This window comes from Sceloporus occidentalis, unplaced genomic scaffold (assembly GCF_023333645.1).
Source record: "Sceloporus occidentalis isolate IW3139 unplaced genomic scaffold, rSceOcc1.0.p SCAF_82, whole genome shotgun sequence".
NCBI lineage: Eukaryota > Metazoa > Chordata > Lepidosauria > Squamata > Phrynosomatidae > Sceloporus > Sceloporus occidentalis.
Window position 1 is genome coordinate 495705 of NW_028317062.1, and position 21359 is coordinate 517063.

Below are 21359 nucleotides of genomic sequence, written 5' to 3' on the forward strand. Positions count from 1 at the left end.
GTTTCGTAGAATGAAAATTCAAGAAAGTAAAACTATAAACATTGACACCAGGCAAGTGATGTATAAACTTCTGTGTTGCAAATACCTCCCAGGTATGACTAGGAGGGACAGTCTTTCTTTGGAAACCATATGTCTCTATCCCTCTTTCCTTTCCTGATGTCCCTTTTTTCTAAGGTGCTCAGAATGTTTTTTGGGTATGATTGTATGACGGTGTTATACAGCCGTAAAATTCATAATAACGGGTGGTTACCTGCAGATAATGTGTTTATAGATTACGCTGTATAAGTAAAATTACATCTGTTCTAACTTTAAATGTCGCAGTTTCACAAATTTCCATAAAAAAAATCCCAAATAAACCCCATCCCTGTGATTAAAGGCTCACGGCCAGGAACAGCGGCGATGCCCGCCGACAATTGGAACAGTGTCGCTACAGACGCCCTTTGTCCCACCATGTCGCTCTTTTGAGGGTACATTAAGCACGTGGTGGGAAACACTCGATGGTGGTTACAGAGAGGGAGCTCGTTCGGGAACCCTGGTTTTATTACCAATCTTTAGGACCGGGCTTTACCCAGCCGCGGCTATAGAACTCTGGCACGGCTACCGCACGGACTGTTCCCAGGGATGTTTCCGACGCTGTCACTCAGGGTCCCGACGTCGGATTATGTCGCTGTTTGGATCATAACATCTTCAGATCCTGGTACCCCGGGATTAACTCCGCTCCCTCGGGATCACCCCGAAATAGTGACTCTTTGTCGGGTAGGCATTGCTGGCCATAAAGCTGTATGGTATATCTGCTCTGTAAGAGTTTATCCCATTATATATGGACATTACTGATCTTACCAGAAAGAACAGCGCTCCAAAACATAATGACATCTTGGCTTATTATAATATTATAATCACTACGAACACTACAGGGGAACGTTAGGGCAGAGATTTATCAACGTGCCATGATGGTGTTTTTTAATTACACAGTAGACTTGTGAGTAACCACTGTGCAGGACATGCTTTTAGAATATATTTATTTGAACTATAATAGTATGGGTACAGTAACATAGAAACACAAAGTCTGATGACAGAAGAGAATGATTCGGACATCTAATATGCCCATTGTCTTCTGCTGTAAGAAACTCAAACCTTCTTTGCTCCTTGGTCTTGTTTTACATTCAGAATAACCTAATGCCTCATCATGCATAGTTACATGCGTGATCCCCTAGTTTTAGATTATCACCTTTCTCCTGATTTAGAGTTGTACTACTATAATTCGGTACACCCAGAGTACTCGTGAAGTATTATCCCTCTGATTTATGAACAACTTGAATACTGTTCTGAGGTTAACTCCACAAGACAATGCAATGCTCTTTGGAGCAGATTACAGCGTATAAACCCAATTGCAAGCGCAATCACAGTCTTGCTCTCTGAGTTACAAGGCAAAAGTATACTATCGCTGTTACAAATCTCTTTGGGGAATCTTGTACAGTTTTCTTAAGTACTTTTAGAGTAATTACTAGCCTTCAGTCACTGGCTTGGCCTCTCCCCAAAGCAAACCAACATTGTGCGATGTCATAACAGCCCTGCCACATGAAGCTGGGCCATAGCTGCCTTTATAATATCTGCTTCCAAACCATAATATGCTGTAGAACACCCACCTTGTAAGTAATAAAGTTAGTATAACCCATCCCTTTAGCTTTACCGCTGTCTTCCTACTATGTGTTCCCAGGAATGCTTCACTCTTCTATGTCTTTTACCCATCCTGCATTTTATTTCTATTTGCTTCTCTTTTTCTTTATAGCGAAGTTCTTGCGCCTCTTGCTTCCCTTCCTTTTCCTACCTTTCTCGTCCCACGCCCCCTACTGTGTCTCCCACCGTCTCCTTGCTGGGTGGCTGAGCAGGAATGCAGACGTAGGGTGTCAAGCTCCTCTCTCACTGCTCGGAGGCCTCTTCCTTTCCAGCCTCAATCCATTAAGCGGTTTTTAGGAATGTCATCTCAGCAAATTTGTTACTGTAACATTTCATGCTCCTACTCAATTCTTTTTGTGATGTTACTTAAGCATGTATTTTTTGAAATTATCTTGGTTTTAGCTAGTCTAATTATCTTTTGTGAATACCCAGTTCTGCTTGCATAGATACACAAACAATATATATACTACCCTCACAGTACCAAGGGATTATAATATTTACAATAGAGAAGCAGTTTCAGAAAAGCTGTACATAGCAGTAATATGTTACCTAACCTCTATGTTGAGACCTTTTCAGTGCCAAAAGGTTTTTTTTTATCCTTTCAGAGACTGGACTCAAATCTATATGTGTAAAAAATTGTTTATACATTTATATGTATATAGTGAATCCATTCCATATTCTTTGTTCTGCTTGACAGCATATTCTGGCATGCTGCAGCTAAAACAAATTCTACCATGGAAAAAGAAGTATAAAACAAGCAAGAATGTGCCGGTTGTCATGAAAATAAGGTTAAGTTATTAAAACTATGAAACTAAAGAGAACTAAAATATTTCACAAACATGAGAGATACGGTAAATCATGAGCAGGAGAATATGTACATATAGCTCTCTTTTTTCTTTCCTCTATTTAAAGTAATACATTTAAACAGATATTTTAACTTTTTTATATTTATTTTGCACTTGGCTACATATTAACAGAAATAAAACAATTACAATATATCTATTATGCGTTTTTCAAAATCAGTAACAAGACATCTTATTAACTTTTTTTCTGTGTAATTGTTTGCTTATTTATGCTCATTAGTGGAACATCTGATTTAATAAAGCAAAAAGTTACAGGTTGCACATTTTTGGGTCATCACATTTGTGTAGGCTTCGGTTCCCTACTTGATTCATGCTAAGGAGCACAGCTTCAGCTGGGTTGTAGAGAAAGACAATGAAGTCCTCACATTTGCCAGGGATTCCATAGAAGGAATCTAGTTGTCTCCCTGCCGTGACCGGATTTTCATCATTTTCTGACTTATGCCCTGGATTTTCAGTAATATCATATAAGGCTAGTATAAGGGAGCATTTGAATTAACCAGTGTTATATGCATGCACAGGCTGGTGCTAGGATTTTTTTTATAAGACCTTAAGGAGAAAGAAAATCTGCTGAAGTTTACCAAGTCTAATTTAAGTTTTGTATGTGATCGTGGCAGTGCTAACATACTGACAGGTCAATGCAGAAGGAGAAAAGCTGTTTTTGCCAGCTTAAGACTTAATATCCCCTCTACACCCTGACCAAGGCTGTCAGAACAATCAGCCACCACCAAGCTGGGATAGTAACTTAACAAAAGTTAAGTTTAAATAATAATGGGTGGTAATAATCATTCTGCTCCTGTGAACACCAGGATGGCTGCTCTCAGTGGTATATATATATATATATATATATATATACAGGTGAACGCCGTGAATTTAACCTGGAGACTCCGGGTAACCCCTGCAACCCTGGTCTCCCAGTCACTTTCTTTCTATGAGGAGGAGAGTATCCCACTACCTGCTCACTTCCTGACTGTCTACTTACCATTCTCTTGCAAGCTTACAGTCTCCATGGTTAGCTCTGCCCATACTGGCCGGAATTTGCACTTTTTCCAAAGTTAGCAACCATAAATTGAGCCTTGAATAAGAACTTTACCAAACTAGCTGTACAATTGCTTTTCCTAAATTTAGCAGGATAATTTCATATACAGATATCAGCCCACAAAAAGACAAGAGTCTAAAACTCCCATCAACCAAGGAAGAAACCTTTAAGGCCCTGAAAGTTTATATGACTTTATACATTGTTTTACATGCGTGTGTGCATAAGTTCAACCTATAGTGAGCAACTACTTCTCTTGAGGCCAAGATAGTAGTTGCCTGAGAGGTACTGACCGCATGACTGAATCCATCTACGTTATGAGACAAATATTCTGACGTGGCTGCTGCCTAACTTAATGGCTGGAATGGGATGTGGACTTTACAGACGACAAGCTCCTATACCAGCGCCAGTTTCTGGGATTTTGCTCATTTGTTTATAAATTCAGAATCCTTGATTCTAAACAGCTTTGGCTTGTAAGAGAGTTCTTCTCTGGCCTCTGTCACACATGCAGATTTATAACTTTTGTACTCTAAGCATATTAGACAGTGGTACCGTGACTTCTGTTGTAATTCATAGATGTAAGTAAACCTTGGGTCTAGGTTTAGAATTAACATGAGCAGTTACACGTATATTTTGTGCTGCATGGATAACTTACATCTAAAATTCCATCCCGAAAGGATAATGATGCCTGGGCTTACCCTCACAGACATTCCCTAATAAAAAACTTGGATTAACAGATTAATAAACTGAATTTAAGGTATAAAGATAAATTAATCAATCTGTGTTCTCAATGCAAGAAAATTTGATCCAGTGAGTGAGAAAAAGGAATGAATCCCTACTATGAATCCCCAGCTGTGTTAGAATGTACCTCAAAGTGTTAACCAATGTCTAGTTCATCCATCGTTCTATAAAAAAAAAAAATATTCTTTTGGAGCTGGGAGGAGTAATCCCTTCTCAGAGTCGTGTATCACTTAGAGAGGACCTTGGAATGAACAAGGTAGCCAGAAACAATAACTGGATGGTCCAGCTACTTTCTCTCCCAGATTAAATAAACCGCTGCAGTTGTTGCCTTAAAATGGCTTGAAATCTGTATTGTCCCATACGAATTAATTTTACATTATTTCTGGGATGAGGAACAGCCTTTACGTATAGAGGATATTGACACCCTTATACTTCTGTCACCACTCTATACAACATCCAGGATTTTGATCACCCTTAGGTGCCTCAGACCATGAATGTATGTATATTTTTATTTATTGATTTACTTGGTGCTTTACAGTTTACAGTATAATAAAGGGTCAATAAAAATAAGTTCTGCCATAATAACTAACATTTGTAATGAGTTGCCACCAGAGCCGGCCTTAGGTGTTCTGGCGCCCTGTGCGGACTACTCCTCTGGCGCCCCCCCCATCCCAAAAAAAGAAAGGAATAAAAACTTGTAACAAAACTTGTAACAAAACCCCAATCACTATATACTACGCCAAACATTGATGTGGTCTAGGCCTACCACTTCATTGTCTGGCTTAGTAGTAGGGATGCACCGAAACGAATTCTGGACTGAAACCGAAAGTGCAGCATTTACCTGGCCAAAACCGAATATGACCCCCCCACACCATAAAAAAATCTAACACTTTTATTTAAAGTAAATAACACACCAAAATAGGACAAAACAATTAAATAACAATATTATATATAACAGCAATCACATTCCTATCATGCCCAGGCATACCCAGATTCCAGGATTTACCCGCAGACTTGGCATGATAGGAGTATGATTGCCCTATCTACCCCTTCTCACTCTCTTGTGCCCTATCTACCCCTTCTCACTCCCTTCTCCCTATCTACCCCCTTTCCCCTGTCTCACTCCCTTCTCCCTATCTACCCCCTCCTAACTATCTACCCTTTCCCTCTTTGAAGTTCACTTACCTTTCAGGAGTCCTGCGGTGGGGGTGCAAGGCCTCTGCCTCCCAGCTCTGTATGGAACAGTATAGAATGATGGGAGTTATGATGTACTTTTAGAGCATAATTAGATCATGAAAAAAACATTGGAAATGGTACAGCATAACACCCATCACTCTCACACACTTACCAATCCACACATATACCAATCCACATGCATACCAATCCACACGTATACACTAATCCACACATATATACCAATCCACACATATATACCAATCCACACTTACCAATCCACACATATATACCAATCCACACATATACACTAATCCACACATATATACCAATCCACATTTACCAATCCACACATATATACCAATCCACACATATACACTAATCCACACATATATACCAATCCACATTTACCAATCCACATTTACCAATCCACACACATACCAATCCACACATATATACCAATCCACACACATACCAATCCACACACATACCAATCCACACATTTACCAATCCACACGTATACCAATCCACACATATACCAATCCACACATATACACTAATCCACACATATATACCAATCCACACATATATACCAATCCACACGTATACCAATCCACACGTATAGCAATCTACACGTATACCAATCCGCACATATATACCAATCCACACATATACACTAATCCACACATATATACCCATCCACACATATATACCAATCCACACTTACCAATCCACGCATATATACCAATCCACACACATACCAATCCACACACATACACTAATCCACACATACACTAATCCACACATATACCAATCCACTCTCACTGAATGCTTTCCTACCTTTCCTTCTCTTCGCTCCTCTTCTTCAGTTCTTCTGTCTTCTTCCGGGTCAGAGGGCACGGACAGCGGTGGGCGCGGCTTCAGTGTTGTGCGCCGGGATCTGACAACAAACCCCGGCGCACAGCAGCTGTTGCCGCGCGGATCACAAGGGAGCGGTATCGGAGATCTTTAACAGACCTCCGGCTCCCTTGAGTGACCCGACACCACCGTTGCGTACCTAGCGGGGGGGGGGGGGGGCGGTCCGCACCGGGTGCCGCTCATCAGGGGGGCACCCGGCACCCCTCCAGAGACGGACAGTAATGTCCGCCGCTGGAGGAGCAGGCTCGCAAGGGAGCGGTATCGGAGGTCTTTAACAGACCTCCGGCTCCCTTGAGTGATTTTAATCCGGTTCAAGTCGCACACCCCAAAGGCCGGCCCTGGTTGCCACTCATATCTATCTACAGCATTAGAGGCATTAGAGACATTTTAACATGTCATGGATACTGAATCCATCTGGCAGCAGAACACCTTCTTCAATCCTTAGGCCTTGTATTTAAGAAGAAGCTTGACTTTGATTGTTATAGCTTACTGATAAACCACTCAACTGCTAAAAGTCACTTTAGGGAAAAATATATATATTTTTTTTTCATATAGGGAACCAAGAAGAGGACAAAAGGAACAGGATGACCCAATATATTAAAAAATGATAATATGGATGGCCTGTATCTTACTGTTTCCTTTTTACAGCAAATTAGCCACTTTATTCTTAGAGATATAGGATCACAAAGGGCCCTAGGTATTTCCCATCTGTCCAAATATCTGCATGCTAACACTTTGTGTATGTGAAGTCCTTGGGTAGGAAGAATTTCCCTTCCACATTTTTGGCAATAACATCAAAGTCACACTGGCTCAGACATTTGACTTTCTTTAAAAAAAAAAGAGTCCTGTTTTAGCAGGAGAATGACACATGTTTCCAGGCACAGATTGAGATGTGTTATATGGAACCAAGGAACATCCTGGACTTGTACCTGTATGTGAACACAATGTGCTATTGGAATTCAGGAGTGATGGTTGTTGCTAAATGATCTCTGGATGCCTATGAAGATATCCCATTAAACATCCGCCGTTTCCAGCTAAAATAGTCATTTACAACATTAACAAAAACAAGGACATTAACAACTGAGCCCAAACGTTTGAATCATAGAATGTGTGTGTGTGTGTGTATATATATATAATATATAACAAAAATGATGGTATGTGGATGAGTCTTCTGAATCTGTTGGAGCCACTGTCCCAGCTTTGGAGTCACAGCCCTGAGTGCTCCTATGACCACTGGGACCACTTTGGCCTTCACTCTCCATATATTTTGTATATATATATATATATATATATATATATATTGGGATATATACATGTTTTATAACACAGAGATACACTTTATTATCATTATTAATCTTATTAAGCTCCAACATATTCTGTAGTACCATGGTAACAAAGGTATACTTACACCTACAGATACAACTGGAGTTAAGAACCATCTCTGTGAGCTTACAACCTAGCTTTATGCCACTTTCATGTCTACAACTAAGACATAAAGACAGTTTTATCTAGGAGCACATACCATCACCTACTTTGTCTTTATCGTCATATCAGAATTTATTTTGTTGCTCCATGAGCCCATTTGCTTCTTAGTCGATCCTGCTCACATTGTAAAACATACCACCTCGTTTGGTGGGTGCATTTCAATAATTATTATTATGATTTAATGTTTTATATAATGCCATCATATTCCATAGTGCTGTACGATGGGTAGACAGGTCATAAAAAGTAGTATATAACATAACAATTTGACTTACAGAAGCAACAGATGAGGAGGGCCCTGCTTAAACAAGTTTACAATCTAATAATTCATGAAAGTAATAATAATATCATCCATTTATAGCTATAAAACAATAAAAATGGACATGTACTTTCTTTGGCGTATGCAGTAACTTTGTCAGGTGAGCTGTGAGGTCAGAGTATGTTAAAACAGACAGTATGAGTGGAGAAGAAAAAAAAATATGCTGTGAGTTTCTCCTACTCCAGTTAGTCAGGAAGTGAGAAACCCCTTGAGGGAGCTGCTGAGGCTGCTTGTCCATTGTTATGCTGACTGGATGCCTGGCTTCTCTCAGTGTTCCCTTATACCACCCAAGTTGAGGGAGGAGCCAAGGATCAACGTCAGCTGACCTGTTCCTCATTAGGAGGCATCTCAGCTGTTGAACAACTCAGCCCTGCAACATAAATGTCTCCCTATGACCTCTTTTGACCTAGCCAGTTAGTTCCAGTAAATACTGTAGCCTTCCTCAGAATTACATTTCTGCTGGATGGGGATCCGCCATGGTCTGATAAGAAAGGATCTCTTGGACATTCGGAATGATGTCCTTTTAATATACTCTCGCTTACACCTCAACAGACCAAGACAACCAAATTATGAGCTAAAAGCTAATCATCCGTAGCATTACTGTCTTGTTATCTTCACTGAGGATAATGTTACCTTTCTTTTTAACCAAACAAACCCATTCAGGATACTTTTAAAGTCTTCCAAAAACCTAACAAAATGTAGAGAAAGTACATTCCACATTTATCAAGCAGCCTGTTTTATTTCAGAGTATTATTCAGCTGACGTATTTTAAGCCAACCGTGCTACTAACATTTGGTTATCAGTCTCTGGAATGCCATATAAAGAAGGATTCTTACTTAATAATAAATATGATGGGTCTTAACCCATTGAGTGCCTGATGCTCAGGCTAAACCCAACAGTCTCAAATCCATTTTCTGTGTTTGATTTTGTTTTATACCCTTATTGCACAGTAAATGTGAATTAATCAGCATAGGAAAATAAGTGGGGTGTATTAGTTTCCTTTTTTCAGTTTTTATTATTATGATTTATTTATACATCAAGAAACAGTAAAACAGTACAATGTGTTAACTGTATCTCGAAATTTGGATTGATTTCCACAATTTTTTCAAAATTGCTCACATTTGCCCATTGAATGATTGACACAGATTTTCTGATTCAATATCAGAATACATATAAAGTTCAGCCATCTATTTACTATATTCTTTGTTAGTCTCGTGCTGAATGGGTTAAGCTCTCTTGCCACATATGTATATTGTAAATTAAATACGTGTTTCATTTTTACTGTATCTGTGTGTGGTCAGATTGTTCTGACATACTGTAACATCACCCTCTGCTGTTATATCTGTATATTACAGTTATATGTACAGCATGCTAGAATTGGGTTCCAGTGCAGTCTCAATGCTTTTGGTAGAAGCAGATGGGAAGTAAGATTTGTAAAACATGAAACTGTCATTTAAAAAGGATCCGGATACTTAGTTAATAACTAAACATGTTTTTATGTGCCAAATATTTTTCTCAGATGTCCCAGTATCTTCACCGTATTTATATGATAGATAGAGAAATAGATAGATAGATAGATAGATAGTGGAGCTTCTTTTCGAATAATATCTTTATTAATGATGTCATACTTTCTAAAATAAGATGTTTTGTCATTTGTTTTTTATCTTATAGAGGAAGGAATCTGATGTACCACTGAGTGCAAACCTCCCACCTAATGGCATCCCGCCAGTGCCCACCTGCTCTGTTCAACTCCATGAATCCTCCGGTGAACAGTTATGTAGAACATTGTTACCTGAGGCCTTCCAATGTGATAACAGAAGGTCAGTGTCTGGTTATCCTCAGCATAAATGTTGTATAGATCTTTGAGTGAAAGATCAGATGAAGGTTATTGTATTCCCACTGTTGAAATAAGTGGGAATATCTAGCCATACAAGAGCAATGAGTCGCTATGTAGATACCGGAATGACCATCTTTGCTTTCTTTAAATATGGCATTTGGATTTGATTTGTATAAAGGTTTTGTTATTTAAAATATAGTGGATCTTAGATATCAATGAATGGATAATGAAAATCTAAGAATAATAAGATAAATGATTAATCTAATTAATCAACTGCTATTAGGAAAGTATATATTTCTGTATACATACATTGATATCTATGTTGAGGGCTTTTTGATGCAGCGAGTGCAACGTTTCTAGTGCACTTTAAAGGCTCAGTATATATATCATGTTTTATATATATTTATGCCTTAATGTATTGTTTAGGGATGAATGAAGTACCCTACTGCCACCAAAACAACCTCATGGCCAGTCATCATAGCTTTGGAATGGTACAAACCAATGAGCACATGACCGGAGGAGACGGTGAGTCCTGTAGGCTGCATTAGAGAGGGACAGGGAAGTAAAGGTTCTTACTTCAAAAGTTCCTTTTTTCTTATTGCTGTAGAAACCCTCTGGCAGGTGTGATTTTTAAGAGATGAGGAGATACGTATCTAAACAATGTGTATATTTACACCGATCAGCCATAACATTATTACCACTGACAGAAGTTATCATGGCACCTGTCAATGGAAGGGAAATATTAGGCAGCAAGCAAAGATTTCGCCCTCAAGGTTGATGTGTTAGAAGCAGGAAAAAATGGGCAAGAATAAGGATCTGAGCGACTTTGACAAGGGCCAAACTGTGTTGGCTAGACGAATGGGCCAGAGCTTCTCCAAAACTGTAGCTCTGTGCCTTTCAAAAGTGGTCCAAGAAAGGAAAAGCTGTGAACCAGCAAAAGTGTAATGGGCAGCCAAGGCTCATTGACCAACAGAGAAGCTACTGTAGCTCAAATTGCTGAAAAAATGAATGCTGGTTCTGATAGAAAGGTGTCAGAACACATAGTGCTTCGCAGTTTGTTGTGTATGGGGCTGCGTAGCCGCCGACCAGCTAGGGTTCCCATGCTGACCACTGTCAACTGCCGTACCTACAATGGGTACGCGAGAATAAGAACTGGATCACGGAGCAATGGAAGAAGGTGGCCTGGTGAATCATGTTTTCTTTTACATCATGTGGAAGGCCAGGTGCGTGAAGATAACTTACCTTGAGAACGTATGGCACCAGGATACATCCATGAGACTCCACCTCACAACTTGCAGGACTTAAAGGATATGCTGCAGATGGCTTGGTGCCAGATACCACAGCACACCTTTAGAGGTCTAGTGGAGTCCATGCCTCGATGGGCCAGGGCTGTTCTGGCAGCAAAAGGGAGACCTACACGATATTAGGCAGGAGGTCATAATGTTATGGCTGTTCCGTGTATTCCAGGTAGGTAAAGAAAATTTAGATAATTTAAGTGTCTTTCATTGTAGATCCAATGCTGTATTGGATTTTTTTGTACTATCCAGCTGAAATATAATGTAACACAAGTACGATCATATGGCACAAAAATCTGATTTTTATTCTGTGAGTTACATTGTGTAGTAGTTTAAACTTGTAATGACAATGAGCTGCTTCTATGTTTTTTAATACCTGGAAAAATTAATTTGATTTCATATTGTCTTCCTATCTGCTATTTCTTCTTCTTACGCTAATATATTATTTTGCTGCCAGGGTCTCGCTTTTCCACCCCTCGAAGTTCTGTAAAACTGAGTAAAAAGAGGGCAATGTCCATCTCACCACTTTCAGATGCCAGCATAGATTTGCAAACCATGATCCGGACATCCCCCAATTCCTTGGTGGCTTTTATCAACTCCCGCTGTTCTTCAGCCACTGGTTCTTATGGTCATTTGTCTATAGGGACCATCAGGTAAGTCCATTTTCTATACAAGTCTACTCTGAGTAAGAAATGATGGTATGATTTCCTTCTTGGGATCAGTTAAACATCAGTAAGACAATATAACTTTTATGTGATACTCAGTTCAGCATTTCCGTATCCAGCTTGTTTTATGGTGTTTCTAAAAATGAAATATTTGATCATTAGAACACCAGACTTTTGTTTTTAATCACACTGCAACTCTGATCCGCTATTGTGTTTCAGAATAGATTACATGTATAACGTAGACAAGATTGTCTTAAATCAATCATTATCACAAAACCGGGCTTGGTTTGATTGTCTTTTTACTTTTCAACAATAAAGATATACTTTTCTTTAGACGTAATAGACTAGAGTTCTAAAGGTAACAATTAATTAATTAAAAACGTACTCCAGGTGCAGGACAAGAAGTCCAGTTACAGGCATGTAGGACTAATGCTTTCAGAGGTTGCTGAGAATCCTCATTGTATAATTAATTTTCCCTTTAATTCTACATGGCCAGTTAGCTGTGATATAAATGAATATTCCTACAATGTACCGTAATATGTTTAATTCATAGTTGGAGAGTTGCTTCTTTTAGCTGTTAAAGTTAGTAACCAAAAATGCCCCTTTTCCCTGTGCATATATATTCATGAGTGATCAGAATGGAGCTCAGATTTAGTTTTTAAATATGGTATTAACCCTCCAAATCACTGGCTGAATATACCAGTTCTTTAAAAAAAAAAAAGGAGGACAAAGGAGATTTTTGCAATGACAGTTGAAGAGAATTGCACGCACTGCCCAACTTCGGTGTGCATAGTGCATGAGTGAAATCACACAGCAATGTTATAGTAGCAGCCCTAGTCAGGGTAACTAGGCACCTGTAGCAAATCACCCCTGAGGTTAGCTAAATGCTTCACTTCAGTCAATAGGTATTTTCTTCTCTTTCCAGTCCTTCTTTTGGGTACCAAAATTGCCTTAACCACCAGAGGCCACAAGGTTCATCTTATGCAAGTAACCCTTTAATGTCTTATAATTCTCACGAGCCAATGTCCTGCAGAGGGGTGGGTGTGCTTCCCTCCCGAAACTCTATCAAGCATTGCCAGGTAAGTCTTAGATATGGACTTAAGTAATTCAAAGTGAGTATGAAAATATACACTAAGAATGTATCAATATCAATGTCTAGAACTATCTATAGAATAGTAAAAATTCTCCGAAGCATTCATTTACGTCTTGATTTCCCAGTTGTCAGACACTCAGACGCTCCCAACAATGTAGTACGTGCCACCGTCACACATAATTATTAATGCCATAATTGCTTTCCATTGCATGCACAAATTAGATTTCAAGCTTGCGAGTTAACATTTTTGTTGATCAGTAAATATTTTGTTAACATCCGTGATAATTTATTTAATTCACTTTATTTAATGGCATAGTTGCATTTTTCTGTGTTCTCATTGCAAGATGTATGTTATCAAGTTACAAAAGACAAATGACTCTTGATTAAGATAAATAATTCTAAATCCTGCGATGTAAAACTGGAGAATTTTCCTAAATCTGTCCTGTCCTTTTGCACAGCTGAAGTCCGAGCCTCTGTCAAGCACTAGCCTTGATCCCTTAAGCAGCAAACGACTTGAAGATGGATCTGAAGGTGACATATCTAGCCCGGCATCTGCTGGGACACAGGTAAACTGTATTGATGTTAAGGACAAATAAACATTGTAGTCTCCAGGAAGCATTGGTCCCATCAGCCTATGATGTTCTGGAGGTAAAGCTGACTTAGTCATTTGGGCCCTAGAAATGGCATTGACTAAATAATGTGGGCCATAGAAATGACTTGAGTTAGTTATGCAAAGCCTAGCAAAGCAGTTCATTACTAATGGGGCACCAGATAATTCGACAGATTCCGCAGCGCTGTACAAGGTAAAAATTTTACAGATAAGGACAAGTACAAAATGACAAGCAATTGACATACAGATACAAGAGGAATGGAGGGCCCTGTTCCCACAGGAACTTACATTCTAATACAGAGAGGAGGCATCTGGTGCCCTGCTCAAGGTCTAACAAGCCACCAAGGTGGAGAATGGGAGTAATAAGGCACAAAGCAGGAGTGCAAACAAAAGATACCAAAGCAAAACACAGACCCAACAGTGACTAGTTACTCTACATGAACTCTTTGCAATGCAATGCATAGGACACCATTGTGTCGCAAGAATGTTTAAAAGCAGTTTAGTGACAATTTTCTTTGAGTCTAGTAACACTCATCCATGTCGGCTCTTTTAATGTTTTTTTAGGATCCATTATTGGGTTTACTGGATGGACGCGATGACTTAGAAAAAGAAGATGGAAAACATGAACCCGAAACTGTGTATGAAACTAATTGTCATTGGGAAAGCTGCACAAAAGAGTTTGATACTCAAGAACACCTTGTTCATGTAAGACAAATTTTATTTTTGTTCGTTGTCTATGCGAAATTTATATTATATGCACCTGGTTGTATTTAAAAATGAGAAACATTCACTCATGCAGCATTTTGGTGTCTTCTCTCCAGCATATAAACAATGAACATATCCATGGGGAAAAAAAGGAGTTTGTATGTCACTGGAAGGACTGCTCACGAGAGCTGAGACCCTTCAAAGCTCAGTACATGCTTGTGGTTCATATGAGGAGACACACAGGGGAGAAACCCCATAAGTGCACAGTGAGTTTGGATAAACATTGTTTGGTATCAGTATCATTTTATATAGTTATTTACCAACTGCGTCTAGGGATAATTGTATTTCAATGAAATTTCAATGGAATTTTATATCAGATCACAGAGTATCTAGATAGATTGGTAATATCCTTATGCACCTCAATTATATTGATTATGCCACAGGAAATCTTACACCAGTAGGTGAAACTCATATTGAATTAAAAACCTGTCACCTTCCCAGGCTGTAATAAAACATATTATATTGTATATATTTGATTAATATTTTGAAACAAAACATTTGTGTTTGTTTTCTTTTGACGCAGTTTGAGGGATGTAACAAAGCCTACTCTCGGCTAGAGAACCTGAAGACACATTTAAGGTCCCACACAGGAGAGAAACCATATGTCTGCGAGCATGAAGGCTGCAACAAGGCTTTTTCCAATGCCTCAGATAGAGCCAAGCACCAGAACCGTACTCACTCTAATGAGGTATGACATCGCTGGGTGACAACAAGGTGGGCCGACAGCTGACCATTTTTGAGCATCTGAAACTCAATAGATATTAGGATTTGTAATACCTAAATATTCATGCAGAGTACATATATAAGAAAAGGCAGTATTCTGTCCCATTTTACACCACTGTGTACTTCAGAAATCCTCAATTGTGACTGCATATATCAGCCATTTGGTCTATGCGGTATGAACGGTTTTCCCTGGTTTTTGTAGGACATCAGGCTTTATTTGGCCCTTGGCCTTCTTTTATTTTTATTTCAGATGCAGAAGCATGATGCTTATTCACTACAGATGACATTTGTCCACCACTCATGCGTACATAGTTGTATAATAAAAGGTGTATGTCATTATGGAAATCCCTGTGCTTAGTTTCATTGTGCTTTAGAGATCATGCATGGCTGACACTTGTTCACACAAGAAAATGACATAATAGTTTCTAAGGAATCTAACCCCCTACACACATACAGCATGAATATTTAAAGGACTAGTCTTTTCAATTTTGTTATTAAGTCTTGGAAACTTTGCATATCTCTACTTGTCATTGCCAGATTTGGTTTGCATTTGGTTTAATAATATATATGACTGTTTGTTGTATTTTCTTTTAATTGTTTTTTTCAGAAACCTTATGTGTGTAAGATTCCTGGTTGCACTAAGCGGTACACAGATCCCAGCTCTCTCAGGAAGCATGTAAAAACAGTTCATGGTCCAGAAGCTCATATCACCAAGAAGCACCGTGGAGATGGTATGCCCAGAAGTCATGTCACACATGAGGGAGCCAGTACTCAAGGAATTAAAGGTGAAATTCAGCAAGACTTGGAAGCCATTTCTTCTCGAGAAGCACGGAAGGATGATGGGAGGCTTACTGTACCTGAATTAACCCTGGTAAAAGCACTTACATACTGGAAACTATTTTAATATTTAGAATAAGGCAAAAGGGCTTTGGAAGAGCTCATAGTTCCACAGTACAGTAATTTATTTGTTTCTACTGCAAGAAACATGAAGTTCAGTAGTGTCAAAAAGTCCTGGTAAAGATTAGTTTAGGTGTTACCCACTGATAATAAAATGTCCCTATAATTGTGTTTTCACAGTTACAAAATAATACTAAATTAAAATGATAAATATAAAATATGCATGATGATATGTTAGTATCTTTTTACATAGACCATTTGTTATCTACTTTGTTTTCATATCATATTAAGCATCATGATTTTTTCACATTCCTTTTGTCCAGAAGTCCCAGCCAAGTCCTGGTGGACAGTCTTCTTGTAGCAGTGAAAGGTCTCCAATGGGCAGTACCAACAACAATGACAGTGGAGTGGAAATGAATGCCACCACAGGAGGAAGCTTTGAGGATCTCACCAACCTGGAGGACATACCTTCAGTAGAGTCTATTGGTACTGCAGGGGCTTCTACTTTAAAGAAACTTGAAAATCTCAGGATTGACAAACTGAACCAGCTTCGCAAAGCTCCTTCTTCTGGAAGGACAGTCAAACTACCTTCCATTCATGGCACAGGTTTGTATTTGTACAACATCTTAGCTAATATTTGGGATTGCAAGGTAGTGAATATGGCAGTTTTAAGTGGACAAAACAATCAATGTAAGGGCAATGACAGCAACAACCCATGACAGAAATGAAGATTATGGTATGTTAAGTTATACAACACTATATAATATATTTTTAAATGAGTTTATTTCTTAATATATCAAAACACGTTTTAAATATATATACAAAAATCTCATAAAGGTGTTTAAAATATGCTTTACAAATGTAGTTGAGGTTGGCTGCATATTATGAAGAAGCATTGAAAGGGAATTAAAGCCTGATCAATGTAATAATGTGATACAATGGGATTTATGGGTTGTACAAAACAGCTAAACAATAATGTTTTGTATTTTTTATTTGGCCTATACAAGCTTACCAAACATAATCTTGCATTTATTTTTAGGTCATCAAAGTGATTTGGCAAGTGTCTGTGGTACACTCGGAGGGAGTCATTCTCACCAAGCTATGGATCTGTCGGCCAGTGATCATATCAACCAGTTGAATGACAGGAGAAACAGCACTACCAGCACAATGAGCTCAGCCTATACAGTGAGCCGAAGATCTTCAGTTGTATCACCCTATCTTTCCAATCAGAGGCCTGGTGATGGTGGGAGTATGGTGGACACATATGACCAAAGTCCTTCAGAAATGTCAAGGCATTCTGGAGAAGTTGTTCGTGCTACTGGGCTGCCAGGCCTTACTCCAGCACAACAGTATAGGTTAAAGGCAAGATACGCTGCAGCAACTGGTGGACCACCACCTACACCACTTCCTAACATGGAAAGAATGACTGCAAACAATAGGATGGCATTTATTGGCAGTGATTACCGTGGGCTTTCGGCATCTTCTGTGTTAGCAAATAACACTCAAAGAAGGCATAGTAACAATGAATATCACAGCTACGGCACAGGCATAATTCACCCAGCTCAGGCACCAGGTGCCGGCATAAGACGAGCTAGTGATCCTGCAAGAACTGGCGGAGACTCTCAGGCAGTACCTAAAGTGCAGCGTTATAAAAGTATGACAAATATGAATGTATCCATGTTAGGTAGACAGGCAGGTGGGCTGCAGCAAGGGTATGGCGGGTCTGATGCCAATTTACAAAGGCATATTTTTTACCCCCGCCCCCCAAGCATCAGTGAGAATGTATACATGGAGACAACTGGCCAAGATGGAGTCCTTCAAAATAAAGAGCACAATATGATGGTTGGTAATGAGTATATGAACTATCAAGGACAGGGATCTCAACTGGGTACGCCCAATGACCAGCTGAATTTCAACCACCCATTTCAAGGTGTAGATGTACAAAATCATAATGTCTACACTGGTTCTCAAAGAACAATGAGCAACATCCACTTAAATGCAAATAATAATTCAGGCCATAGCAATGTTTTGGGCCATGCAGATTATAACCAGTGTCAAATGTCAGCCCCCAACCAGCCTTTTCAGAACGCCAGGCAAATGGCCAACAATGCAAACTTACCTGTTCAGTGGAATGAAGTAAGTTCAGGGACAGTGGACATGCAGAGAATGCAACCAAATGTGCCACCTGGACAGTGTCACAACCAGTACCCTAACCCAACAGTGACAGGGCCAGCCAAACAAGTTTCTTCTGCAAGCAGTAATTCATGTCAACAAGGCATGTATGCAAATAGTCAAAGGTATAACAATTTGGGTCAGGTGCAGATAAAACCTGAACAACAATTCCACCAGTCTATGCCCTCCATGATGTCTTGTCAAAACATGAAAAATCCCACAATGCCCCAGCATACTTTCAGCCAGTCAAACACAATGGCCATGTCCCCTGGAGAGGTCAACTGTGATTACCAGGGACAACAAGACAACCAGCAGAATTCTTCCTTCCACAATGGGCTCAACCCCAGCATGTTGAGCCCCCAGGGTCGTCGGTCTCAGACACCCATGATGCAAGTGAAGGAGATGATGGTTAGAAACTATGTGCAGTCTCAACAAGCGCTGATGTGGGAGCAGCACCCAAAAAACGTGCCTATGATGAGCAACACTGGAGAAGATGTGGATACCGGGCAGAGTAGTCACCGGAATACTCCTCATTCCCAAGCATACATGAGCCCAAAGTACATGAATTATCAGAACAAGCCGGCACAGAGCAGCCTAATGAGCCCAAGCTCCCAAGATGTACAATCAAGTCATAGTAAAGTTATGAGAAGCCCGGGCAGTCATTGTTATAACTTAGATGTGGTACCCCATCCACCCTGTGGCCCCAAACCTTTAAACAGGCAGCACAGTATATCCAGCCAGTCAACCTACATGGGAAGTCCACCTCAACTCAGCCCATCTTACCATTCATCTGAATCCAGCCCAAGGAGATTGGTCTGTTTGCCTCCAGTCCAATCTCAACAAGAAACCATTGATAACCCTGGCGTGATGTATTTCTCAGGGCAAGTCGAGATGCATCATGGCAAAGCAGGAATTCACAAACTTGCTCCTCAACTAAGTCATAACCAGTCAAGTTGCGATGGACATCAGCATAGTCAATACAGTCCCAATGTAGGTTTCCTAAAGACAGATCCGTGTCAAACCTCCAATGCTTTAGACAGCCTTGATTTGGAAAATACACAGATTGATTTTGCTGCCATCATTGATGATGCCGATACTTCCCTGATGCCAAGTAACTTAAGTCACAGTGGTTTACCAAGCTCTTCTCAGGTTTCCTCTCATTTGAGCACACCTCACAATCCTGCAGGCTTGGTCCAAAACATGGCTGTAGGAGATTTGAATTCCATGTTGACGTCTTTGACTGATGAAAATAAGTTCCTCAATACAATCTCTTAAACAATAGAGAAATTATTAGGGACATGTATGACAACTGCCCAGGTCAAACTGATCTTACATGGTGCAGAGCTTGTTCACAGTTGTCCGTTTATAGTTAAACATGCTGACATTCAAGTTTTACAGGACCATTAAAAGCACATGTTCACTGTTAATATAGAACATTTATTTCTAGAATAATTATGTTTTCTTTTGTGTTATCATGTCATTTTCTGTTTTGATGATAATTACATTTTCTAGAATTACAGCCCTAAGAAATATTGACAGTTTGACTTCCGGTGACCCTTTTGTTACATAATTTAGGAAATAAAAATTGTAAGTTTATCCAGTCTTAAGATTGCACAAGTTAATGGTTATTGAAAGGTTTATATAAAAAAGGGTTTAACCATGTTATACAATATCCTAAAGGTATAACAGGAATTTAAGATTAACTTAGAGAGCACACTGCAAGAAAAGGCGAGCACTTTAAATCCCTAATCAACTCTAAAGCACCCAGGACAGATCCTAAATTTGGCACATCCCCCCACTTTAAAATACAAATCACCCACAAAAAATGTAATGTTTACAAGAATATTTACTTACAAATGTGTAAACTTTATCCGAGGATAACTTTATCCAAGGATTTTTTCTCCCTTTCTGTATCCCCAGGACTTGATTACTTTTCTCCTGGTAATCTAGTGGGGTGTTTTGATGAGGGGGCAACAAAATGACACTCTACAGAGTCCAGCTAGCTAGCAGTGCACTTGAAGGATAAGCTGAGCGCCGGCTCGTGATGTCATTAGTGCTCAGCGTTTTACCCAGAGTGCTCAGCGCTCCATAGCATCAGCACAGACTTGCCACACATATGGAGCTCAGCGATCCACAGTGGACACGCACAGACCTACAAGTCTGTGACGCAGTGGCATGACTGGAGGTCCCTGTCCTGAGGCTGAAGGCAGGGGCATAACTAGAAACCCCCTCAAGTACAAAAAAGTTAACGTTTTTTGAGCAGTTCATTGCTTCAATTGTAATGGTTATTCCTTTTTCCTAGCATCAGGAAGCTTGCTTCAAAAAGGATACCTAAGGATGCTAAGTAATTAAAGCATTCTTACACTGCCACATATTTGTGTAGCACCAGATGTCTCAGTGATTCACTAATTCACAGCCTGCTTAACCATATGGTTCACTATCATTGGCCGTCCAACATCTCTCTCTCTAGATGGTGGTGTCTGGACCACAAGACTGCCCATTGGACATTAAAGCACAAAATAATGAATTTGCAATGATGGTGATAGGTACATCTGCTTGATATCTGACACTGTATTTTTATACCGTGTTGCCCCAATTAAGTAACGTTTAAAACCAAAGAACACATCTTTAAAAAGTCACACTTTTTATCTATGTTATATTTAGTTTATATTGTGCTGTAGTTTTGAAAAAGAGTATAAATAAATATATATATATGTATACAATGTAGAAAATATGACTGGTTCCGGAGTCTGAATATCCTTTGTTTATTAACAATCCACATATGGAAAGTGTAAAAAAATGCCTATTTTTAAACAGCTCAAGGGAAGTTTGTAAATCATATGTTGTGTTTTGTACAGTGTGTATTTTTGTATCTGTAAATTCATTTTTGCTAGTATTTTTCATAATAAGACAATAAAAATAATGTGTCTCATGATTTGATGTTCACTTCAGCTTTATTTTGGAATTACACCAACTTTTGTTTTGAATAAATATGAAAGTCTCATTTGCCTTATAACATATTTATAAAACATTAAAAAACCTGATGATTTTAATGTTATTATATACAGTATATACATAGACTTGATCAAAGCACAG

At 39.2% G+C, this 21359-nt stretch overlaps 1 protein-coding gene across 1 annotated transcript; it reads left to right on the forward strand.

Annotated features, from left to right (window-relative positions):
• Positions 1–9920: 9920 nt before the first annotated feature.
• Positions 9921–19538, forward strand: LOC149285211 (transcription activator GLI1.L-like). Its single transcript, XM_089495553.1, has 11 exons — positions 9921–10026; positions 10470–10568; positions 11796–11991; positions 12929–13082; positions 13555–13662; positions 14271–14411; positions 14528–14677; positions 14995–15159; positions 15802–16065; positions 16415–16697; positions 17131–19538. The coding sequence occupies exons 1-11, from the start codon at positions 9921–9923 to the stop codon at positions 19536–19538; spliced, it is 4074 nt and encodes a 1357-aa protein (XP_089351679.1).
• Positions 19539–21359: the final 1821 nt, after the last annotated feature.

Coding starts and splice junctions, on each gene's coding strand:
- LOC149285211 (XM_089495553.1), top strand. CDS start 9,921: ATGGCATCCCGCCAGTGCCCACCTGCTCTGTTCAACTCCATGAATCCT. Junction 11,992..12,928: donor TTGTCTATAGGGACCATCAG/GTAAGTCCATTT, acceptor TTCTCTTTCCAG/TCCTTCTTTTGGGTACCAAA. Junction 13,083..13,554: donor ACTCTATCAAGCATTGCCAG/GTAAGTCTTAGA, acceptor CCTTTTGCACAG/CTGAAGTCCGAGCCTCTGTC.